Source organism: Scophthalmus maximus, chromosome 13 (assembly GCF_022379125.1).
Source record: "Scophthalmus maximus strain ysfricsl-2021 chromosome 13, ASM2237912v1, whole genome shotgun sequence".
In the NCBI taxonomy this organism is placed as follows: Eukaryota; Metazoa; Chordata; class Actinopteri; order Pleuronectiformes; family Scophthalmidae; genus Scophthalmus; species Scophthalmus maximus.
Window position 1 is genome coordinate 24,401,476 of NC_061527.1, and position 16,619 is coordinate 24,418,094.

General features: G+C 45.6%; 1 protein-coding gene across 3 annotated transcripts; it reads right to left on the bottom strand.

Moving 5' to 3' along the window:
• Positions 1-346: 346 nt before the first annotated feature.
• lrrc40 (leucine rich repeat containing 40) lies at positions 347-15,059 on the bottom strand. 3 transcript variants are annotated; one of them, XM_035647297.2, is made up of 15 exons: positions 14,792-15,059; positions 12,213-12,394; positions 11,865-11,938; positions 11,463-11,592; positions 11,246-11,369; positions 11,007-11,146; positions 10,733-10,905; positions 9,568-9,658; positions 9,187-9,232; positions 9,007-9,109; positions 7,638-7,745; positions 7,078-7,188; positions 6,409-6,486; positions 758-943; positions 347-613 (listed from the first exon to the last, which is right to left on the bottom strand). In XM_035647297.2, the coding sequence occupies exons 1-15, from the start codon at positions 14,940-14,942 to the stop codon at positions 508-510; spliced, it is 1,803 nt and encodes a 600-aa protein (XP_035503190.1). In that variant the 5' UTR covers positions 14,943-15,059; the 3' UTR covers positions 347-507. The 3 variants fall into 3 exon arrangements, 2 of the variants coding, with proteins under 2 accessions (XP_035503190.1, XP_035503191.1); XM_035647298.2 differs by having other exon boundaries at positions 504-644; XR_004795604.2 differs by lacking the exon at positions 347-613 and adding an exon at positions 6,680-6,748 and having other exon boundaries at positions 888-943.
• Positions 15,060-16,619: the final 1,560 nt, after the last annotated feature.

Here is a 16,619-nt window from a genome sequence, read left to right on the forward strand (position 1 = left end):
CTCCTAAAATGACCAATACCAACTGTCTCGCTGTCTCAAACTTCTACATGGCGAACCTTCTCAGTGACCACTCAAACCTTCTAAACGACTCCTAGAACAACCTATGGGACTACTAGAGCAGAGCCTAGTAAAACCTAAAAGCATCTTGCCTCTTTGATGAACACTTGAATCTTCTGAACAATCCCTTGAAGCCAAAGAAACACTGGACCTTCCCAAGGCCTTCTGAAACCTCATAAGTGATCCTGACAACCTCTGGTAACATGTGGCTGACTGTTCATCAGGTGATTGTTTAACATGGCCACCAACTGTTACTACTTCAAGATGAATAAATTCACACCACTCCTCATAATGCTTAGCAACGATTTTATTCACAAAGTGCCTTAAAGTGTCCTTGAATCCAAAAGAACAATCATGTGTTGTTGCTTGACACATTGAAATGTAAAAATTGATTGAACTGGATTAAAAACAGGACTGTATTGGTGGGGCAGTGTAAGCTGAGCTCAGCGGTCATGTGGGGATGCGGCTGCGGAGGTACTCCATCACTGCGTCTGTTCCTTTGGCCATGATGGCTGCTCTGGGTGTGCGGAAAGGATTCCCCTCCAGAGTGAGACACCTGAGGGACAACACAGGCCTCAACTCATCACCTGTACAGAATTTTTATATTAAAAAAACTTCCTGGATTAAAAAATAATAATCAAAACCAACATTTTGAGTCCTAATCCTAATGAGACGGTAGAGTGTGGTGCTGTGTTCCTACCTGAGGCTGGAGCAGAGGCCCAGTTCAGGGGGAATGTTAAGTAGGTCATTGTTTGACAAATCCAGTGTTGACAGATTAACCAACTTCATCAGACGACTAGGGTCCACCACTCCCACATGGTTGTTACCAAGCAACAACGTGTCCAAGGATGCAATCTCATAGAGGACTTCAGGGAAAGACTTGAACCTGTGACAAGTACAAAGACCATGACAAACTGGAGGAGACTGATCCTCCGGCCCACCACCTTCAGTCCGGTGAGCTGTTGTATCACTGAGAGTGGCGAGAGAAGCGAGGAGCGAGGAGAGAGGAGCGAGGAGAGGTTTTGGTTTTCAAAGGCCCTTCATTGAGACATTAAACAAACAAAATAAATGACTGTGACCTCAACATTTTGAGGGTAAACGGCAAAAGGAAAAATTTCAAAAATTAACAAATAACTCCCCGCCCTCCCCCACAGAGCACAAAGCTCCCCAACAGCCCACATCCGACTGAAGGCCAGCACATCACCCATCATCTTAAAGTATGTGTGTTCCACCCGAAGTCTGGCTTTCAACAGTCCTTTCAGAACCGGCATGGGTTCCACACTGCCCACGTTATGGACCCGGTTCCTACGTGTCGGCCAAATAGCCAATTTTGCAGAACCAGATGAATAGTATAAAAGAGTGTGCACAGTCTTTTTCTTGGCACAGTATTTTGGGCCCATAATAAATAACGAAAAGGAAAAAACCTCCCCAAGCCCTTGGAACCACACCTTCAAACAATCAAACATTGGCAACAGGCGAGGACACTGAACAAACAGGTGCACCAATGTCTCAGACTGTGAACAGAAGATACAGCCCTCCCCTAGCTCCGGATCAAGGTGTGCTCTGTATCTGTTCGTAGCTATCGCCCCATGCACAATCCTCCACTGGCGGTGTGCTGTCCGCTTCTCAACAGGCAGCTTGTACAGGGACCGCCAGCTGCCTTTCGGGGAAATGTCTGGGCCGAAAAACTCAGTCCACCACGACTCCTCTATCCCTGCCAGAGAGTTCAGAGTCAAGGTCTTTACACAGGCTTGATAGAGTGTCTTCTTCCCTGCATCCTGAAATGTGTCCAGGTGAGGGGTTGTGAAGGACAGCAGCTGGTTCCCTCCCTCCTGCCACTCCCCCACAGCCGGGGTGATGGACAGGGAAGGGAACCTGTACTCACACCCCTCACTCCACTGGTCACACAGGTTCGGTCTTCAGCCAGTGCTCTCAAGGATGGTGGCAGAGCAGCACAGATTTCCTCCACCACTCTGTGGACCAGCCTGGCAGAGGTGATGTTGCTGGTCTCCCTCAGTCTGTTGACTGACGTCGCCGTCACCCTCATCAGATGGCCTAGTTTTGTACATTCAGCTTCTCTGAGGTTGGCTCGGAGGCTGGCAGACTGCAGCGTTCGGGTCCTGAGGAAGTTGCTGAAGAACAACGGTTCTTCAAACACCCACAGGCCCGGAGTCTCATTGATGTTACGTGTGACCTGGAAAATCTGCCATGCCTCCAGCACAGACGAGTAGAACGGCGACAGCCCAGTCAGGTCCACGTCCCCAGGTTGTAGGAGGAAGAGGTGCTTGTCATAGCCCAATCGGGCTGTGTCGCACCACCTCGGGACACAGTTAAAAAGCAGTTTTTGTGCTGTCTGTAGTCTGAATGATGCGATTCTTGCCTGGATGTTTATTAGTCCCTGTCCTCCTTCAGCCACAGGCAGGTAGAGGGCAGCTGCTCGGATCCAGTGCTTACCTGACCAGAAAAAGTCCACGATGGATCTCTGAACATCCTCTATCAGGCCTCACGGTGGCGTCAGGGATATAGGTTTGTGCCAAAGGGTTCGAGGCAACCAAGTTATTGACCACCAGACCTCTTCCCCTATAGGACAGCTGGGGTAGCAACCATTTCCATTATGACAACCGAGCACACACTTTCTCATTCACTCCCGCCCAGTTCTTCTTTTGAAACCCCTCTGAACCCAAAAACACTCCTAACACTTTTAACCCCTCCTTCCCCCACTTAAGCCCCCCAGGCAGACTAGGCATCACCTGATCCCTGTCCTACCCACAAGGCTTCATGGCCCAGTTGACCCGTGCAGACGACGCTCGTTCATATAGCGACAGGGTGTCCTGCACATTCTGAACATCCTGCTGGTTGGAAACCAGGATGTTCACACCGTCTGCATAGACCGAAAGAGACGGAAAATCCTGGTCGAGTCCGAATGACCCAGGCACGGTGAGTCCACTGAGTCGCTTCCTCAACATACATAGTAGTGGCTCAATAGCGAGACTATACAGCTGACCTGAGAGAGGACAGCCCTGCCTAATACCTCGCTTTACAGGGATTGGCCGACTCAGCCCCGCCCCCATCTTCACCAAACATTGTGCATCACTGTACAATACACCAACCCAAGCCAGAAACCCATCACCAATACCAAACGCCTTGAGTGCAGAAAACAAATATGAGTGATCAACCCTATCAAAAGCTTTCTCTTGATCTAAAGAAACAAAAAACACTTAAATTATGATATTTACATAAATCAATTACATCACGCATAAGAAAAATATTGTCCATAATTTTTCTGTCAGGAATCCAATAAGTTTGGTCCGAGTGTACAACTACTTCCAGAATGATTTTAAGTCTATTTGATAGAGCTCTTGAAAGGAGTTTGTAGTCTGTACAGAGGAGAGAAAATGGCCTCCAGTTCTTTAGTAAGGCCAGGTCTACCTTCTTTGGCAGCAGAGAGAGCACTGCTCGCTGACAGGAGACAGGAAGTGATCCTGTCCTGAAACATTCCATTGTGAAGATCAGCTCCCAGAGAGTTCCAAAATTGTTTAAAAAAGTCAGAGGAGAGACCATCAATCCCAGGTGCCTTTCCGGAAGACATCTGATTGACAGCAGTTGTTAGTTCCTCCATTGTCAGGTCAGAGTCGAGAGCAGCTTTCTCTCCCTGGTTGAGCTGTGGAAGGCCCTCCAGGAGCTCCTCACGGCACTCCTTGCTGCACTCTTCCGCCCCAAAGAGATTGGCAAAGAAAACCATTGCATGGCTCCTCATCTCTCCTGGACTGGTGGTCACTCTGCCTCCTGGAAGCTGAAGGCAGGTCATCTGCTTCCTCTGAGCCGCTGACCTTTCTAGGTTAAAAAAGAAGGAGGTGGGGGCGTCCATGTCCTTGAGCTGAAGGAAGCGAGACCTAACTAGAGCTCCCTTCACTCTCTCCGGCAGAAAGGAGCTCAACGCCAACCTCTTCTCCTTCAACAGGTGACCTGTTGAGGGGTCTGGATTATTGTGCAACCCCTCTTCAATGTCTTTAATGTTGGTTTCAAGCTCATGAACCACTGCCTTGATCCTAGCAGTCGACTGGGAGGTGTACTGCCGGCAAAAAACACGAATCTGTGCTTTACCCACCTCCCACCACATCTTCAGAGAACAAAAATTTGCTTTCTCAGCCCTCCACTTTTGGCAAAAGCACTCAAAGCTCTGACACACCCTGTTGCCTGGTGAGATGACCAACTCTACACTAATGAAGTGATGGTCAGTGAAACCAACTGGACTGTTATTGCTGACCCTCACCCATGTGTACTGCCAGGATTGTGGATGCTTCACTCTCCATGCATCTAACAGATCTATATCTGTGATGAGGCTGTTGAGGCTCTGAGCTGACTGTGGGTGGGGATCCTCACTTGTCCTGTCAATGGTGAAATCTGCGGTGCAGTTAAAGTCTCCACCGATGATGAGCTGATCATGCTGGTAATTCTTCAGCTCATTTCTTAGGAGTGTGAAAAGACTGACTCTCTCTGTTCCCTGATTTGGAGCGTAAATATTAACAAAACAAAAAACTGAGCTATCTACTTCTGCTCTGACAAATAGCAGACGGCCCTTCACCACTTCAGTAGAAGATAGGAGGGTTAGCCCTGCAGATGCTTTGAATAGCACAGCAACCCCTGCACTGAAGTTGGTGCCATGGCTAAGGACCCTGGGCCCTTCCACCAAAGGCCCCAGTCTGTCTCGTCTGCTGGAGTAGTATGTGTCTCCTGTAGGAACAACACATCTGTATTTTTTAGTGTTGAAAATTCAGAAATTAAAGCCCTTTTCTGTCTGTCTCTCCCTCCATTGATGTTTAAAGATCCTATCTTAAGGCTCCGCATAAAGAGTACAGAAAAAAGGAAACGAGGAGAGAAACGTATATAGAAGAAAACACCATGTGATGCATGATCGTTCTACTTCCTGGTCTTTCTTACAGGTCGAACTATTGACACCTTCCTCAAAGCTGTGATATGCTTTTTAAGTCGGAAGCGTTTCTTTTGATCCAACAGATCAAACCCGACTACCCTTTTCAGTATACTGACAGATCTTATGAATTTATCAATATCACTGAAGTAATCACTCACTTTGTCTGATTTCTTGAATGTCTCGTCTAGAAAATTGTTGATTTCCTCTAGTGAATAGAGATCAGTGCTCTTGACAGGAGTTTCACCAATAGATGTTGTGTCTGACCCCGAGTCATCCTCCATGTCATCTCCCTGATCTGGTGCCTGGCTAGTGGGTGCACCCTGTTCTTCACTGGTGATCACACCGTGCTCTCTGTTTGCTTCTTCAGTCCTGACTGCTGGCTGTGCTTGTGTTGGACCTGCACACTGAGAGCTGCTCAGGTTTCCTGCAGCCACAGACGCCTGCTGCCTCTCGGCCAGTGTCTGTTCCACCCTGTCAGTGTTCACGGACTGTTCCACCTCCACGAGCCTACAAGGCCCACTGGGCTGGTGGACGCGGAGCCAGACGCCGTCTGTTTGTGCGGGCACGCATAGCGTTTATGACCCACGTCTCCACACTCAAAGCAGCGGATGTGTCCGGAGCTGGCGTACACCATGTACGAGCTGTCGCCGTGCTTCACCCGGAAGGACATGTCCAGTGTCTGTGTGGGCGAGTCGAGGAACATGAACACCTGCCGCCTCAGAGACTGGACGTGCTTCAGTTTCGGGTCCTTACAGCCCAGACTCACACTCTTGAAGCTGCTGGCCAGTTTGCCGAACCTCCGGAGTTCATGTTCCAAAAGGTCGTTGTGAATAAACGGCGGAACCCCGGACACAGTGATCCGTGTGGAGGGAGTGGACAGCGGGGACACCTGCACCAACAGGTCCCGGATGAACACGCCGCTCTCCACCAGGCACTGGACGAGAGGCTCCTCTGTCAAGAACACAACCACTGCTTTGTTCATTCTGGACGCGTACGACAGTTTGTCGTGTCCCACCTGTTCCCCGACAGACAACAACACTTCCTCCACCATCACGTTGTGATCCGGCGGGACGATCCTCGCTCCCTGCCGGAGACACGGAGGAGGCGTCTGGGAGGCCGCCATTCCTCCCAACACACCGACTGATTGTCGATCCCTCGGCCGACACGCAGACAACTACAGAAATAAACTCTAACCTGATCATGCAAACAAGTTGAAGAAATACAGGGAAATTTCATGCCAAAGTGTCCTTGGGCAAGACACTTAACCCTAAATTGCCTTTGACAGCTCTTCTGGCAGTATATGAATGTGTATGAATACAGACACAAACAGGTGCTAATCATCCATGGGCCTGAGGAAACATCACGGAATATGAAATTCATTATGAAACCCATTCAGTTTGTCAGTAGAAATGCTTCACCTGTTGTAACTGAGAATGACGGAGCGCAGTTTAGTCAAATTCTTCATGTCAGGTGGTAAATCAATCAGCTGGTTGTTCCTGAAAGAGTAAAGACAGGTCATGAAGACATACAGTTCAGAAATACTATCTGTCATATTATTGGCTTCCTCAAGCTGTCATCACATTTTGTAATGTTCATGACCACACTCGTGGTAAACTGTTGTAGAGGGATGAACATGGTTTAGTTGATTGGTATTAAAGCCCAAAGTGTGACGAGAAAGCATCACCACACCGGCAGCAGCCTGGACTGTTGAAATGAGGCAGATTCTGACTCCACATGCAGCCTCAGCAGAAATCCAGACTGTTGAGCATCACAGATAGAGTTTAAAAAACAACTGTGGCAGAACAGCAATGACATCATGTCATGGTATTGTGTATTTGGAAGCCAAATGTTTCATCTGTGTGGATAGTTAGAGATATTTTTATTACCATAATCTAAATGTCTTTGGTATGATTTTGGACTGTTGGACAACACAAGACAATACATCAATTAATGAATTGAGCACTGTGCCGTTTGCAGCCCTACACATGAAAACTCTGTAACACACATTACGGAGTTTTATGCATCAAAAGTATGTGAACTGATCTGTGCGTGTGCGTGTGTGCGTGTGTGTGTGTGTGTGTACGGACCTGAGGTCGACGTGCGTCAGCTGCAGTAACTTGCAGATGTCAGGTGAACAACAGGTCAGTCTGTTGAAACCCAGATTGAGATCTGATAGGGATGAGTGGAACTCCACCAGTCTGCACACGCACACGCGCACACACACACACACACACACACACACACACACACACACACACACACACACACACACACACACACACACACACACACACACACACACACACACACACACACACACACACACACACACACACACACACACACACACACCGTCATCAATAATTAATAATAATATGGCATTACAACATTATTTTACATGAAGAGTGACTTGAGGCAGTAATGTGAGGCAGCCATCACATCAGTTCAATGGCTGCTTGACCTGTCCCTCACATAGATCAATAGTCTACAACTAGTATTAATATTCATGTATTCATATACAACTGTCACGGAGTACAGTCTATGAGACTTACGTGTAATATAAACACAATGGACCCAGTATGCCACAACACAGAATAAACCTTCATTGGACAAATAAGAAAACTGTGCCTGTGGTGTGTGTGTGTACCTGGGAGGTATGGAGGTCAGCTGGTTCCTGCTCAAGTTCACTGTGGCCACACCCTGATCCGCTGCAGCATCAAACAGCTCATCTGGAACGTCCCCTGCCTGCTTCTCACTGAACACACACACACACACACACACACACACACACACACACACACACACACACACACACACACACACACACACACACACACACACACACACACACACACACACACACACACACACACACACACACACACACACACACACACACACACACACACACAATTACACTCGACTCACTCCAACTTCCACTGTAACTAGTTACGAGTGTAAGTAAGAGTTTAAACCAGCAACATTTTGATATTAACACTGTACAAACCAGTAGTTTCTGAGGTCTGGGCCACAGTGACGTGTGTGTGTGTGTGTGTGCGTGTGTGAGTGTGAGAGAGAGAGAGAGAGAGAGAAACTGTGAAGAAAGAGAGAGTACAGAAGCAGGAAGTCTTCTGAATACTGGGCATCAGAGGTTGATACTGATGTCTGATGATATACTAGACAACATTTATGTGAGTTTTTACTCCATAAACAAAAGCGATCAAGTTATGTAGTGAGTGGGACATTTCGAAGACAAATGAATTTACTGAACTCAACTCAGAGCAACGCAGACAACAGAGCCGTCTTTCACAGTCAGAGGATCTCCAAACGTCATCAGAATCTAAATCATCATTTGGTCTTCCTAAACAGAAATAATGTGTGTGTTTATTTGCATGTAGAGCGCGAAGTCGAATGTCTCAGCACTCTTTCATTCTTAAACAGTGTTCAACCTCTGGACTGCCACAGTTTTCTGGACTTTCTTTTTGGGTAAATTTCTTTTGTTTTGTTTTTTATGTAGATGAACATTGTGTGTGTGTCTGTACGACGGCGTGTTAGGGCGATTGAAGGGGGAAAAATAAATTATGGAGCCGGGGGAGGGGGGTAATATTCTGAGAAAAAAAAACTGAATTTCTGACATTAAAGTCGTAAATTTACGAGAACAAAAGTTGGAAAAATAGTGTTTTGTTTTTCAAGGAACTACAACGCTTCAGGATCACCACAGACGCTGCGGCATGCCATGTACTATGTCTTTCAAATGATAATTTGAAATCTGATTTAGCAATAAGGAAATACTTGTGATTTCAGCCCAGAATCACCATATTATCAGAAGCATCCGGACATTGCCGTGAACTGGGCCTATTCAGAAGAAAACACCATACTGATGTGGATGAGGGGATAGCTTTTCTGCATCAGCAAATTTAACACATTTTTTTTTTGATGCATGCTTTTTATTTGCCATAGTGACATTTCAAGCACTTGGCTCTTCCTTTATCTTTTCAAACATAAATGTCACCAACCTGTACACCAATAACTTGAGGCTTTTGATGTTATGTACATTGACATTGGACTGGCTGGGTAACGTCATAGCAGTATCTCCGTCTTCTGGTCGCTCAGGCTCCTCTGCAGACACACACACACGCATTTTTCAGCCCCTTAATGTCCAGTGTTTTCCAGTCAGCACAAAAAGTGAACTTTACCTTTAATTCTTCCTCTTAAATATTTCAGAAGCTCGTTGGTTCCTTTCTGTGACGAGAACGACAGCAGACGAGGGTAAGCGGTCACAACATGAATATGAATGTTTGACGGATCAACAGCCTATCTGAGGGTTTCACCTGGAAACTTGTCACTGCAATTTACAGGATTACTGCATTCAGAGGAATGGAAATGAAGACTCTTAATGATTTTGGCTAAAAGTGGTTTTACATGAGGGTTATTCTGACACACTAATCTGTCTGGTCAACAGCCCTCATCTCTCCCTAATGATTTACATCAACATATGAAATACATCAACAGACGTGTTGTCCATTTTCTCCAATTCTCCCATGTGAGTTAGCGTGGATGCTCAGTGTGTCACCTACAGTGAGTAGGTCTCTCCTGATTCCTCGCAGAGGGTTTCCCTCCAACAGTAACACCTTCAGGTTGGGCAACAGGCTGAGCGCCGCTGGAAGACTGACAGAAACAAATAAATAAAGTCTCTGCTCTGACAGACAGACTCAACAGTACTGTGTTAGCTGATAACGTCGACCAACTACACTCCATTGACACCTGCGTCTCCAGATTGAGTAAGATATGATGGGTCTGTCTCTCTATGTTCGTCACCAAAAACAACAAAGTAAAGATAGAGAAAGAATTGTGCCTTGAGATAATGCATATTGTCATTATGTGCTATACAAATAAAACTGAATTAAATGGAGGATTTTATCCATCAGTGAAGCTGTGTCGTGTTTTACGTCTTCACTTCATCCACAGGCATGGGCATAGGAAGCCAAAAAAATACTGGTGGGTCCTCCCTGAGAATTTTTTTTCTACTGTAGATGCCATTTCCTGTATTCTGGTGCGTTTTAATTAAGTGTAACAGAGGCCGGGGGTGTCAGAAAGCATGAGCGTGGAAGGCAAGTGAGTAGCTAAAACACAGGTTTAGTTGAATTATTAGAGTTTAATTTATTAGAGAGATGCGCTGAATTAGATATGGTAAAAGTGGGGGGTCAGATATTATTTGTCTTAAAAAGTGGGTGGGTCTTGTCTCACCCACGTTCAATGGGTCCGACGCCTATGTCCACAGGTTGTGTTGAACAACATGAGGGCTGAGGAGGTGTGTTCCTGTGTTAACCAGCTAACTGCTGATATTAGTCGTGTGTGATCATGTGGATTAATGACGTAATTACACTTTTGTTCAATGTGGTCACAATGCATCCTTAGTGTGCATTACGATGCAGTAACATTAAACTGATCATCAAAAACACATCTGTCGCATGTTTGGGCTCAATGGAGTCACAGTGAGCATGCATCTACACTGAAGTCATGTAAGAACTGTCACTTAACATACGGAAATAGAATATTTGAGATGACTGAAAATATATAATACGAAGCACAAATGTGTTCCAGTGGCTCACCTGGTGAAACCACTGGAAGCTGCGCAGAGTGCGAATGGTGCAAAGACTTTTGTTTCTCAAAGGATATTTCAATCGACACAAACGGACGACTACCATGGGAGGTCATGGTGTCATGATGCCGAGGACCTACGTGGTGATGTCATTATTGGTGAGGTCGAGGCGTGTGAGCGTGCTCAGTAAGGTGATCTGTTCAGGGAGGGTCTGGATCTTATTGTCTCGGAGCTCTAGAAGAGAGATGGCCGCTAGGCAGGCCAGCTGTTCTGTGTCCACCCGCTCAATGTGGTTGTTCCCAACGTACAACTCCTGAACACACACACAATGTAACACCATCAGTATTATTTACACCACATATACACAAGGGGAACTGTGGTCGAGATGTGGAACTGTGGTGGTGCTGTGGTCACCTTCAGCGCGGGTGCCGGGAGCTGTGGTAAGAGGCGGAGCTTGTTGTGTCTGAGGTAGAGCTGCTCCAGAGCAAGCATCTCTGATAGGCTGGCAGGGATGTCAGTCAGCTGGTTCCTGCTGCAGTCCAGCAGCTTCACATCTGTCAAATGAAGTCAAAACTCAGTCGAACAGACCTGAGTAGCAGGTTAAAAAGGTTGGATTGGTGAGGATTTGGCGAACACAAGTTGTCTGGTCTTACTCGTGAGCTGGGCCAGACTGTCGGGCAGACAGCTGAGCTTGTTGCCACATAGGTTCAGTTTCTGCAGGCGGGTTAGACGACCCAGGCTGGACGGCAGGTCCTCCAGCTGGTTGTTGGACAGGTCCTTCAAGCGATCCCAACACACAGGACACCTCCGTCAGCCAGTCACACAACAGGGAAGAGAGAAGAACCCGATGGGGGAGTTTGTGTTAGTTACCAGCTCGGTCAGGTTCTCCAGTTGGCCCAGTTCCTCTGGCAGGTTCTCCAGCAGGTTCTGCTGCATCGTGAGGACACAGAGGTTCTTCAGAGTGCACGTCTCCGCGGGCAGCGATGTCAGCTGGTTGTGACTGGCCACAGGAAAATAAATGCTTCACTTAATAATAAATCAGAAATATATTATGCAGGTCTGTTTCCTTCTGTGGTTACTCCCTATCAAGGTGCACACCAGAGCAGCGTGATGAGGCAGTACAACCTTGGACTTCTTGTGCCTTGCTCTGTTCACGTATTACTGCATTCGTGTATATTGAGTTTTGAAATCTGAACGGCATTTTCTGACAAAAACCTCATCATCAAATCTGTAATATCCAGCTCACTAACACATGTGTTAGTAGGCGTGTACCTGACTCGCAGCTGCTGCAGCTCCTGCAGTTCTCCCAGGGCACAGGGCAAACTGCTCAGCTGGTTGTCATGGAGCTTCACGGTGAAGGAACATTTGAGATTAGATGGAATTAAAAACCTCTTTTTAATTATTTCAACTAATGTGTCATAGTAATGTTCATCAAAATCTACAAGTAATAAAGGACGACCATAAGAGCTTCTATGGATTTACTCATTTGAGTTGTAGTAATTTGTAGTGTTCGAAAGTAAAAGAGTCAGGTTAGTTATGTGGGTGAATTTATCCCAGATTACTGTTATTACAGTACAAACTTATTTTCACTGCTGGTCTCTGCAGACAGATATAACTCACATCCAGAGTAGTGAGTCCAGGCAATAGTCTGATGTCATCAGACAGCTGTGTGAGCTGATTGGATGAGAGCAGGAGCTTGGTGAGGTCAGTCTGTTCCCACCAGCGATCGGAGGCTCCGAAGCCGACGTTCTGCTGCGCCTCCTCGGGTGTGTCAACGTTCAGGCGGTACACATTCTGAGGGACTGACACACACACACACACACACACACACACACACACACACACACACACACACACACACACACACACACACACACACACACACACACACTTCAGTGAAAATTAACTAGTTTACTAGTTTGACTGAACCTGTTGAAGACCGCACAATTTCGAAGACCAGAAAACAGGACATTGGAATAATCAAGTCTAGAAGAGAAAAATCTATGAATTATAGTTTCTGCATCACGCAACGTTAACATTGGTTGAATTTTGGCAATATTACTAAGGTGAAAAAATGCTGTCTTGTTAATAGAGTACTGAAAATCACACCAAGATTTTTGATGCTCGAGCTTTCTAAGATAACACATCCATCCATATTAACACAAACATTTTCCAGCAGGTGTGCATGTTTAGCTGGTCTAACTACCAAAAGTTCTGTTTTGTCTGCGTTTAACAGCAGAAAGTTCATACCCATCCATCTTTTTACATCTGCTACACATGCCTCTAAATTTAAGAGTTGGGAAAGATCGCTTGGCTTAAATGGTACATATAGCTGTGAATCATCAGCGTAAAAGTAAAATTCAACACTGTATTTGCTAATGATGTCAGCAAGGGGCATGTAGATGGAAAAAAGCATTGGGCCAAGGACTGATCCCTGGGGCACAACAGATTTCACTCTAGAGGAGTCAGAATTTGTATTATTGTTACATGTTCAGTTCTATTTGATAGATATGAGTGAAACCATCAAAGTGCCGTCCCTTGTATACCCTTGTACTACAGGTCAAGGAGCGACAGCCGAGATGATGAGTCAGAGTCGACAGGGATCAGTATATCATTGACTACTCTGGTCAAGGTAGTTTCAGTTGAGTGACAGGACCGGAAAAGGCTTAACGTTAACAGGTGTAAGTGTTTATGACTTGGCATATCTGAGAGAAATGTGGTGATTATTGACCGCTGCTTAAGCAAATTTAGTGACGTTATGCCTTTTCACGTTAAGTGCTTTAGAACGTCCCATATCAACCTCAAACCCAAGTCTCAGTCAACCTTGGGTTATCCTATCCAGTTTACGAGAGGCGGAGTCAGGACCATAAACCATAAAGAGACTTACATTTAATTTCCACCTTTTATCCCTTAAACAACAGCAGCCCATGCTGACTTATTAAAAAACAGATCCACTACACATCTTTGGAAGTCATATGTTGGTGGATTAAAATTAAGATTGTAATGTAAAACTCACATTAATAAAATTTACCACAAACATGGTGGTCTAAGGTCAGACAGAAAACTGCCCCTAAGAGCATAGATGACAACTTTTTCTTCCAAAATAAGATCACATCTAAAACTGTCTCAAACAGTAATGCGCCTCTGACAGGACTACTGTACCTTCTGACAGGACTACTGTACCTTCTTACAGGACTAATGTACCTTCGGACGGAACTACTGTACCTTCTGACGGGACTACTGTACCTACTGTACCTTCTGACAGGACTACTGTACCTTCTTACAGGACTAATGTACCTTCTGACGGGACCACTGTGCCTTCTGACAGGACCACTGTACCTTCTGACGGGGCTACTGTACCTACTGACGGGACTACTGTACCTTCTGACAGGACTACTGTACCTTCTTACAGGACTAATGTACCTTCGGACGGGACCACTGTACCTTCTGACGGGACTACTGTACCTACTGTACCTTCTGACAGGACTACTGTACCTTCTTACAGGACTAATGTACCTTCTGACAGGACTACTGTACCTACTGTACCTTCTGACAGGACTACTGTACCTTCTTACAGGACTGATGTACCTTCTTACAGGACTGATGTACCTTCTGACAGGACTACTGTACCTACTGTACCTTCTTACAGGACCACTGTACCTTCTGACGGGACTACTGTACCTTCTTACAGGTTAATGTACCTTCTGACGGGACTACTGTACCTTCTGACAGGACTACTGTACCTTCCTGCAGGACTACTGTACCTTCTGACGGGACCACTGTACCTTCTGACAGGACTAATGTACCTTCTGACGGGACTACTGTACCTTCTTACAGGACTAATGTACCTTCTGACGGGACTACTGTACCTTCTGACAGGAATAATGTACCTTCCTACAGGACTACTGTACCTTCTTACAGGACTACTGTACCTTCGGACGGGACTACTGTACCTTCTGACAGGGCTACTGTACCTACTGTACCTTCTGACGGGAATACTGTACCTTCTAACAGGACTACTGTATCTTCTGACAGGACTACTGTACCTACTGTACCTTCTGACGGGAATACTGTACCTTCTAACAGGACTACTGTACCTTCTGACGGGACTACTGCACCTACTGTACCTTCGGACGGGACTACTGTACCTTCTGACGGGACTACTGTACCTACTGTACCTTCTGACGGGACTACTGTACCTTCCGTGAGCCCTCGGCCGGACAGGTTGAGCTGGCCGCTCTTCCTCGCTGCCTTCAGCAGACCGTGAGGGACGGCACCGGCGGGCTCCGTCTTCTCTGTCCTGAAGCCCGCCAGAGAGTCCACGCGATCCGCTCGCCTGGGTCGAGACATGTCAACAGAAGTGTTCTGTGGTGAGACACCGAGAAGCGTGTTTTCCTCCACACCTCCTCGCCCAACTGTCGTCGTCGTTGTATTCGTCTTCTTCTTCTTCTTCTTCTACTACTGCTTCTTCTTCTTCTTTATTGTTTACTGGCGGTTGGCAAACCAAGTTAAAGACGCATTACCGCCACCAACTGGACTGGAGTGTAAACTACAGATAAATGCAGAAAATAAAACAAAAACAAAAAAACTAGATTATTTTTACGAAATCAATTTCTCTTAGAAACGTAATAACACTGTGATATGTCTTGCCTTACCAATAGCCCTGACAGTGAAAAGTTGTGGTGTCTGAAAAAGGTGGTCTCTCTGGGTATTGTATTCCTTGTATTCCATTTGTATGTGTTCAACAGTTTCTGGCTGGTTACAATATGTGCATTTTATTTTTATTTTATGTGCATATAATTGAGACCTGTATGATCAATTCTGAGATGAGTAATGATATTTTCTTCCCCTATGTTTAAAACCCACTGTCCTCCCATCACCGACACATCTTTGTATATTATAAAGATGCCTTCCTGTTTCACTAATGTCCCAATACTCCTGCTGCCAGGTTGTTTGTGCATATGTCCTGTTAACTTTTTTAACCTCAGCTTTGCGAAGTGGAACCTGTAGGTCTACATTTGTAATCTTAAGTGCTCGTTTGGCCAGAATATCCGACTTCTCATTTCCCTCCATACCAACATGGGCAGGAACCCACATGAAACTTGTAAATATTCCCTTAATTTTTCAATCTTTACATAATTGGAAATATTTAATTGATAATATCAGTTCTAACTGACGATCTACCTGATCTGATACTGGAAAGGGCTGAAAAACTGTCAGATGCAATAACAGTATTTTTGGATTTCCTTCTCTTCTATCCACTGTAATGCCAATAACACTACTAACAACTCTGTGGTGCATACTGATAAATGGTCTGATACCCTTTTCTTTATTGATGTATCCACTCACTGCTGCACCTGCACACCCTGTATCTGGATCTTTAGAGCCATCTGTAAACATAATTCTGGACTAAGTGCCATACGAAGATGTTCTGACGTACTATTCAATTCCTGCTGTATATTGAGGTCTACACGTGGTAAGGGGAATAACCAGGGTGCAATGGAGGAGATTGAAACAGTAGGCCTGTACTGTAGTTGATCTAATCCAATCCATCCAAAACTGATGAAATGTGTTTCATTGTGTTCCCAGCAGGCTGTTAAAATGCTCTTTGCAGGATTTGAATAACAACGCCCTTGAAGATGAACCCAGTATGACGGCATTAACTTGACCCTTCTTATTCTAAAAGGCATCTCCCTAATTTTCACCTGCACCACTGATACCGGAGATGTTTTAAAAGATCCACTGCAGATTCTCAGGGCCTGAGCTTGAAAGACATTGAGCTTCTCGAGATGTGATTCTGTTGCTGACATGAAAGCTATACAACCATAATCTAAGACAGGTCTCATGAGTGCCCAGTATATGTTTTGTAGAGAGGACCTACATTAATGATCTTTTTACATTTATTCTGAACCTTTCCTATGTGAGTATTCCATGTGAGCTTTTCATCAAACCATACACCAAAAAAATCAGATTTTACTTGTTCATAACTGTCCTGCTTCCTCTTCTTCTCCCTGGCATACCGCCACC

Excerpts from the sequence above, each read along its gene's own strand:
- lrrc40 (XM_035647297.2), bottom strand. The coding sequence starts at position 14,942 with ATGTCTCGACCCAGGCGAGCGGATCGCGTGGACTCTCTGGCGGGCTTC. Across the intron at positions 11,939-12,212 it reads CTGGACTCACTACTCTGGAT|CTCCATGACAACCAGCTGAG; the intron begins GTGAGTTATATC and ends TTCACCGTGAAG. Across the intron at positions 11,370-11,462 it reads TGGAGAACCTGACCGAGCTG|GACCTGTCCAACAACCAGCT; the intron begins GTAACTAACACA and ends GATCGCTTGAAG.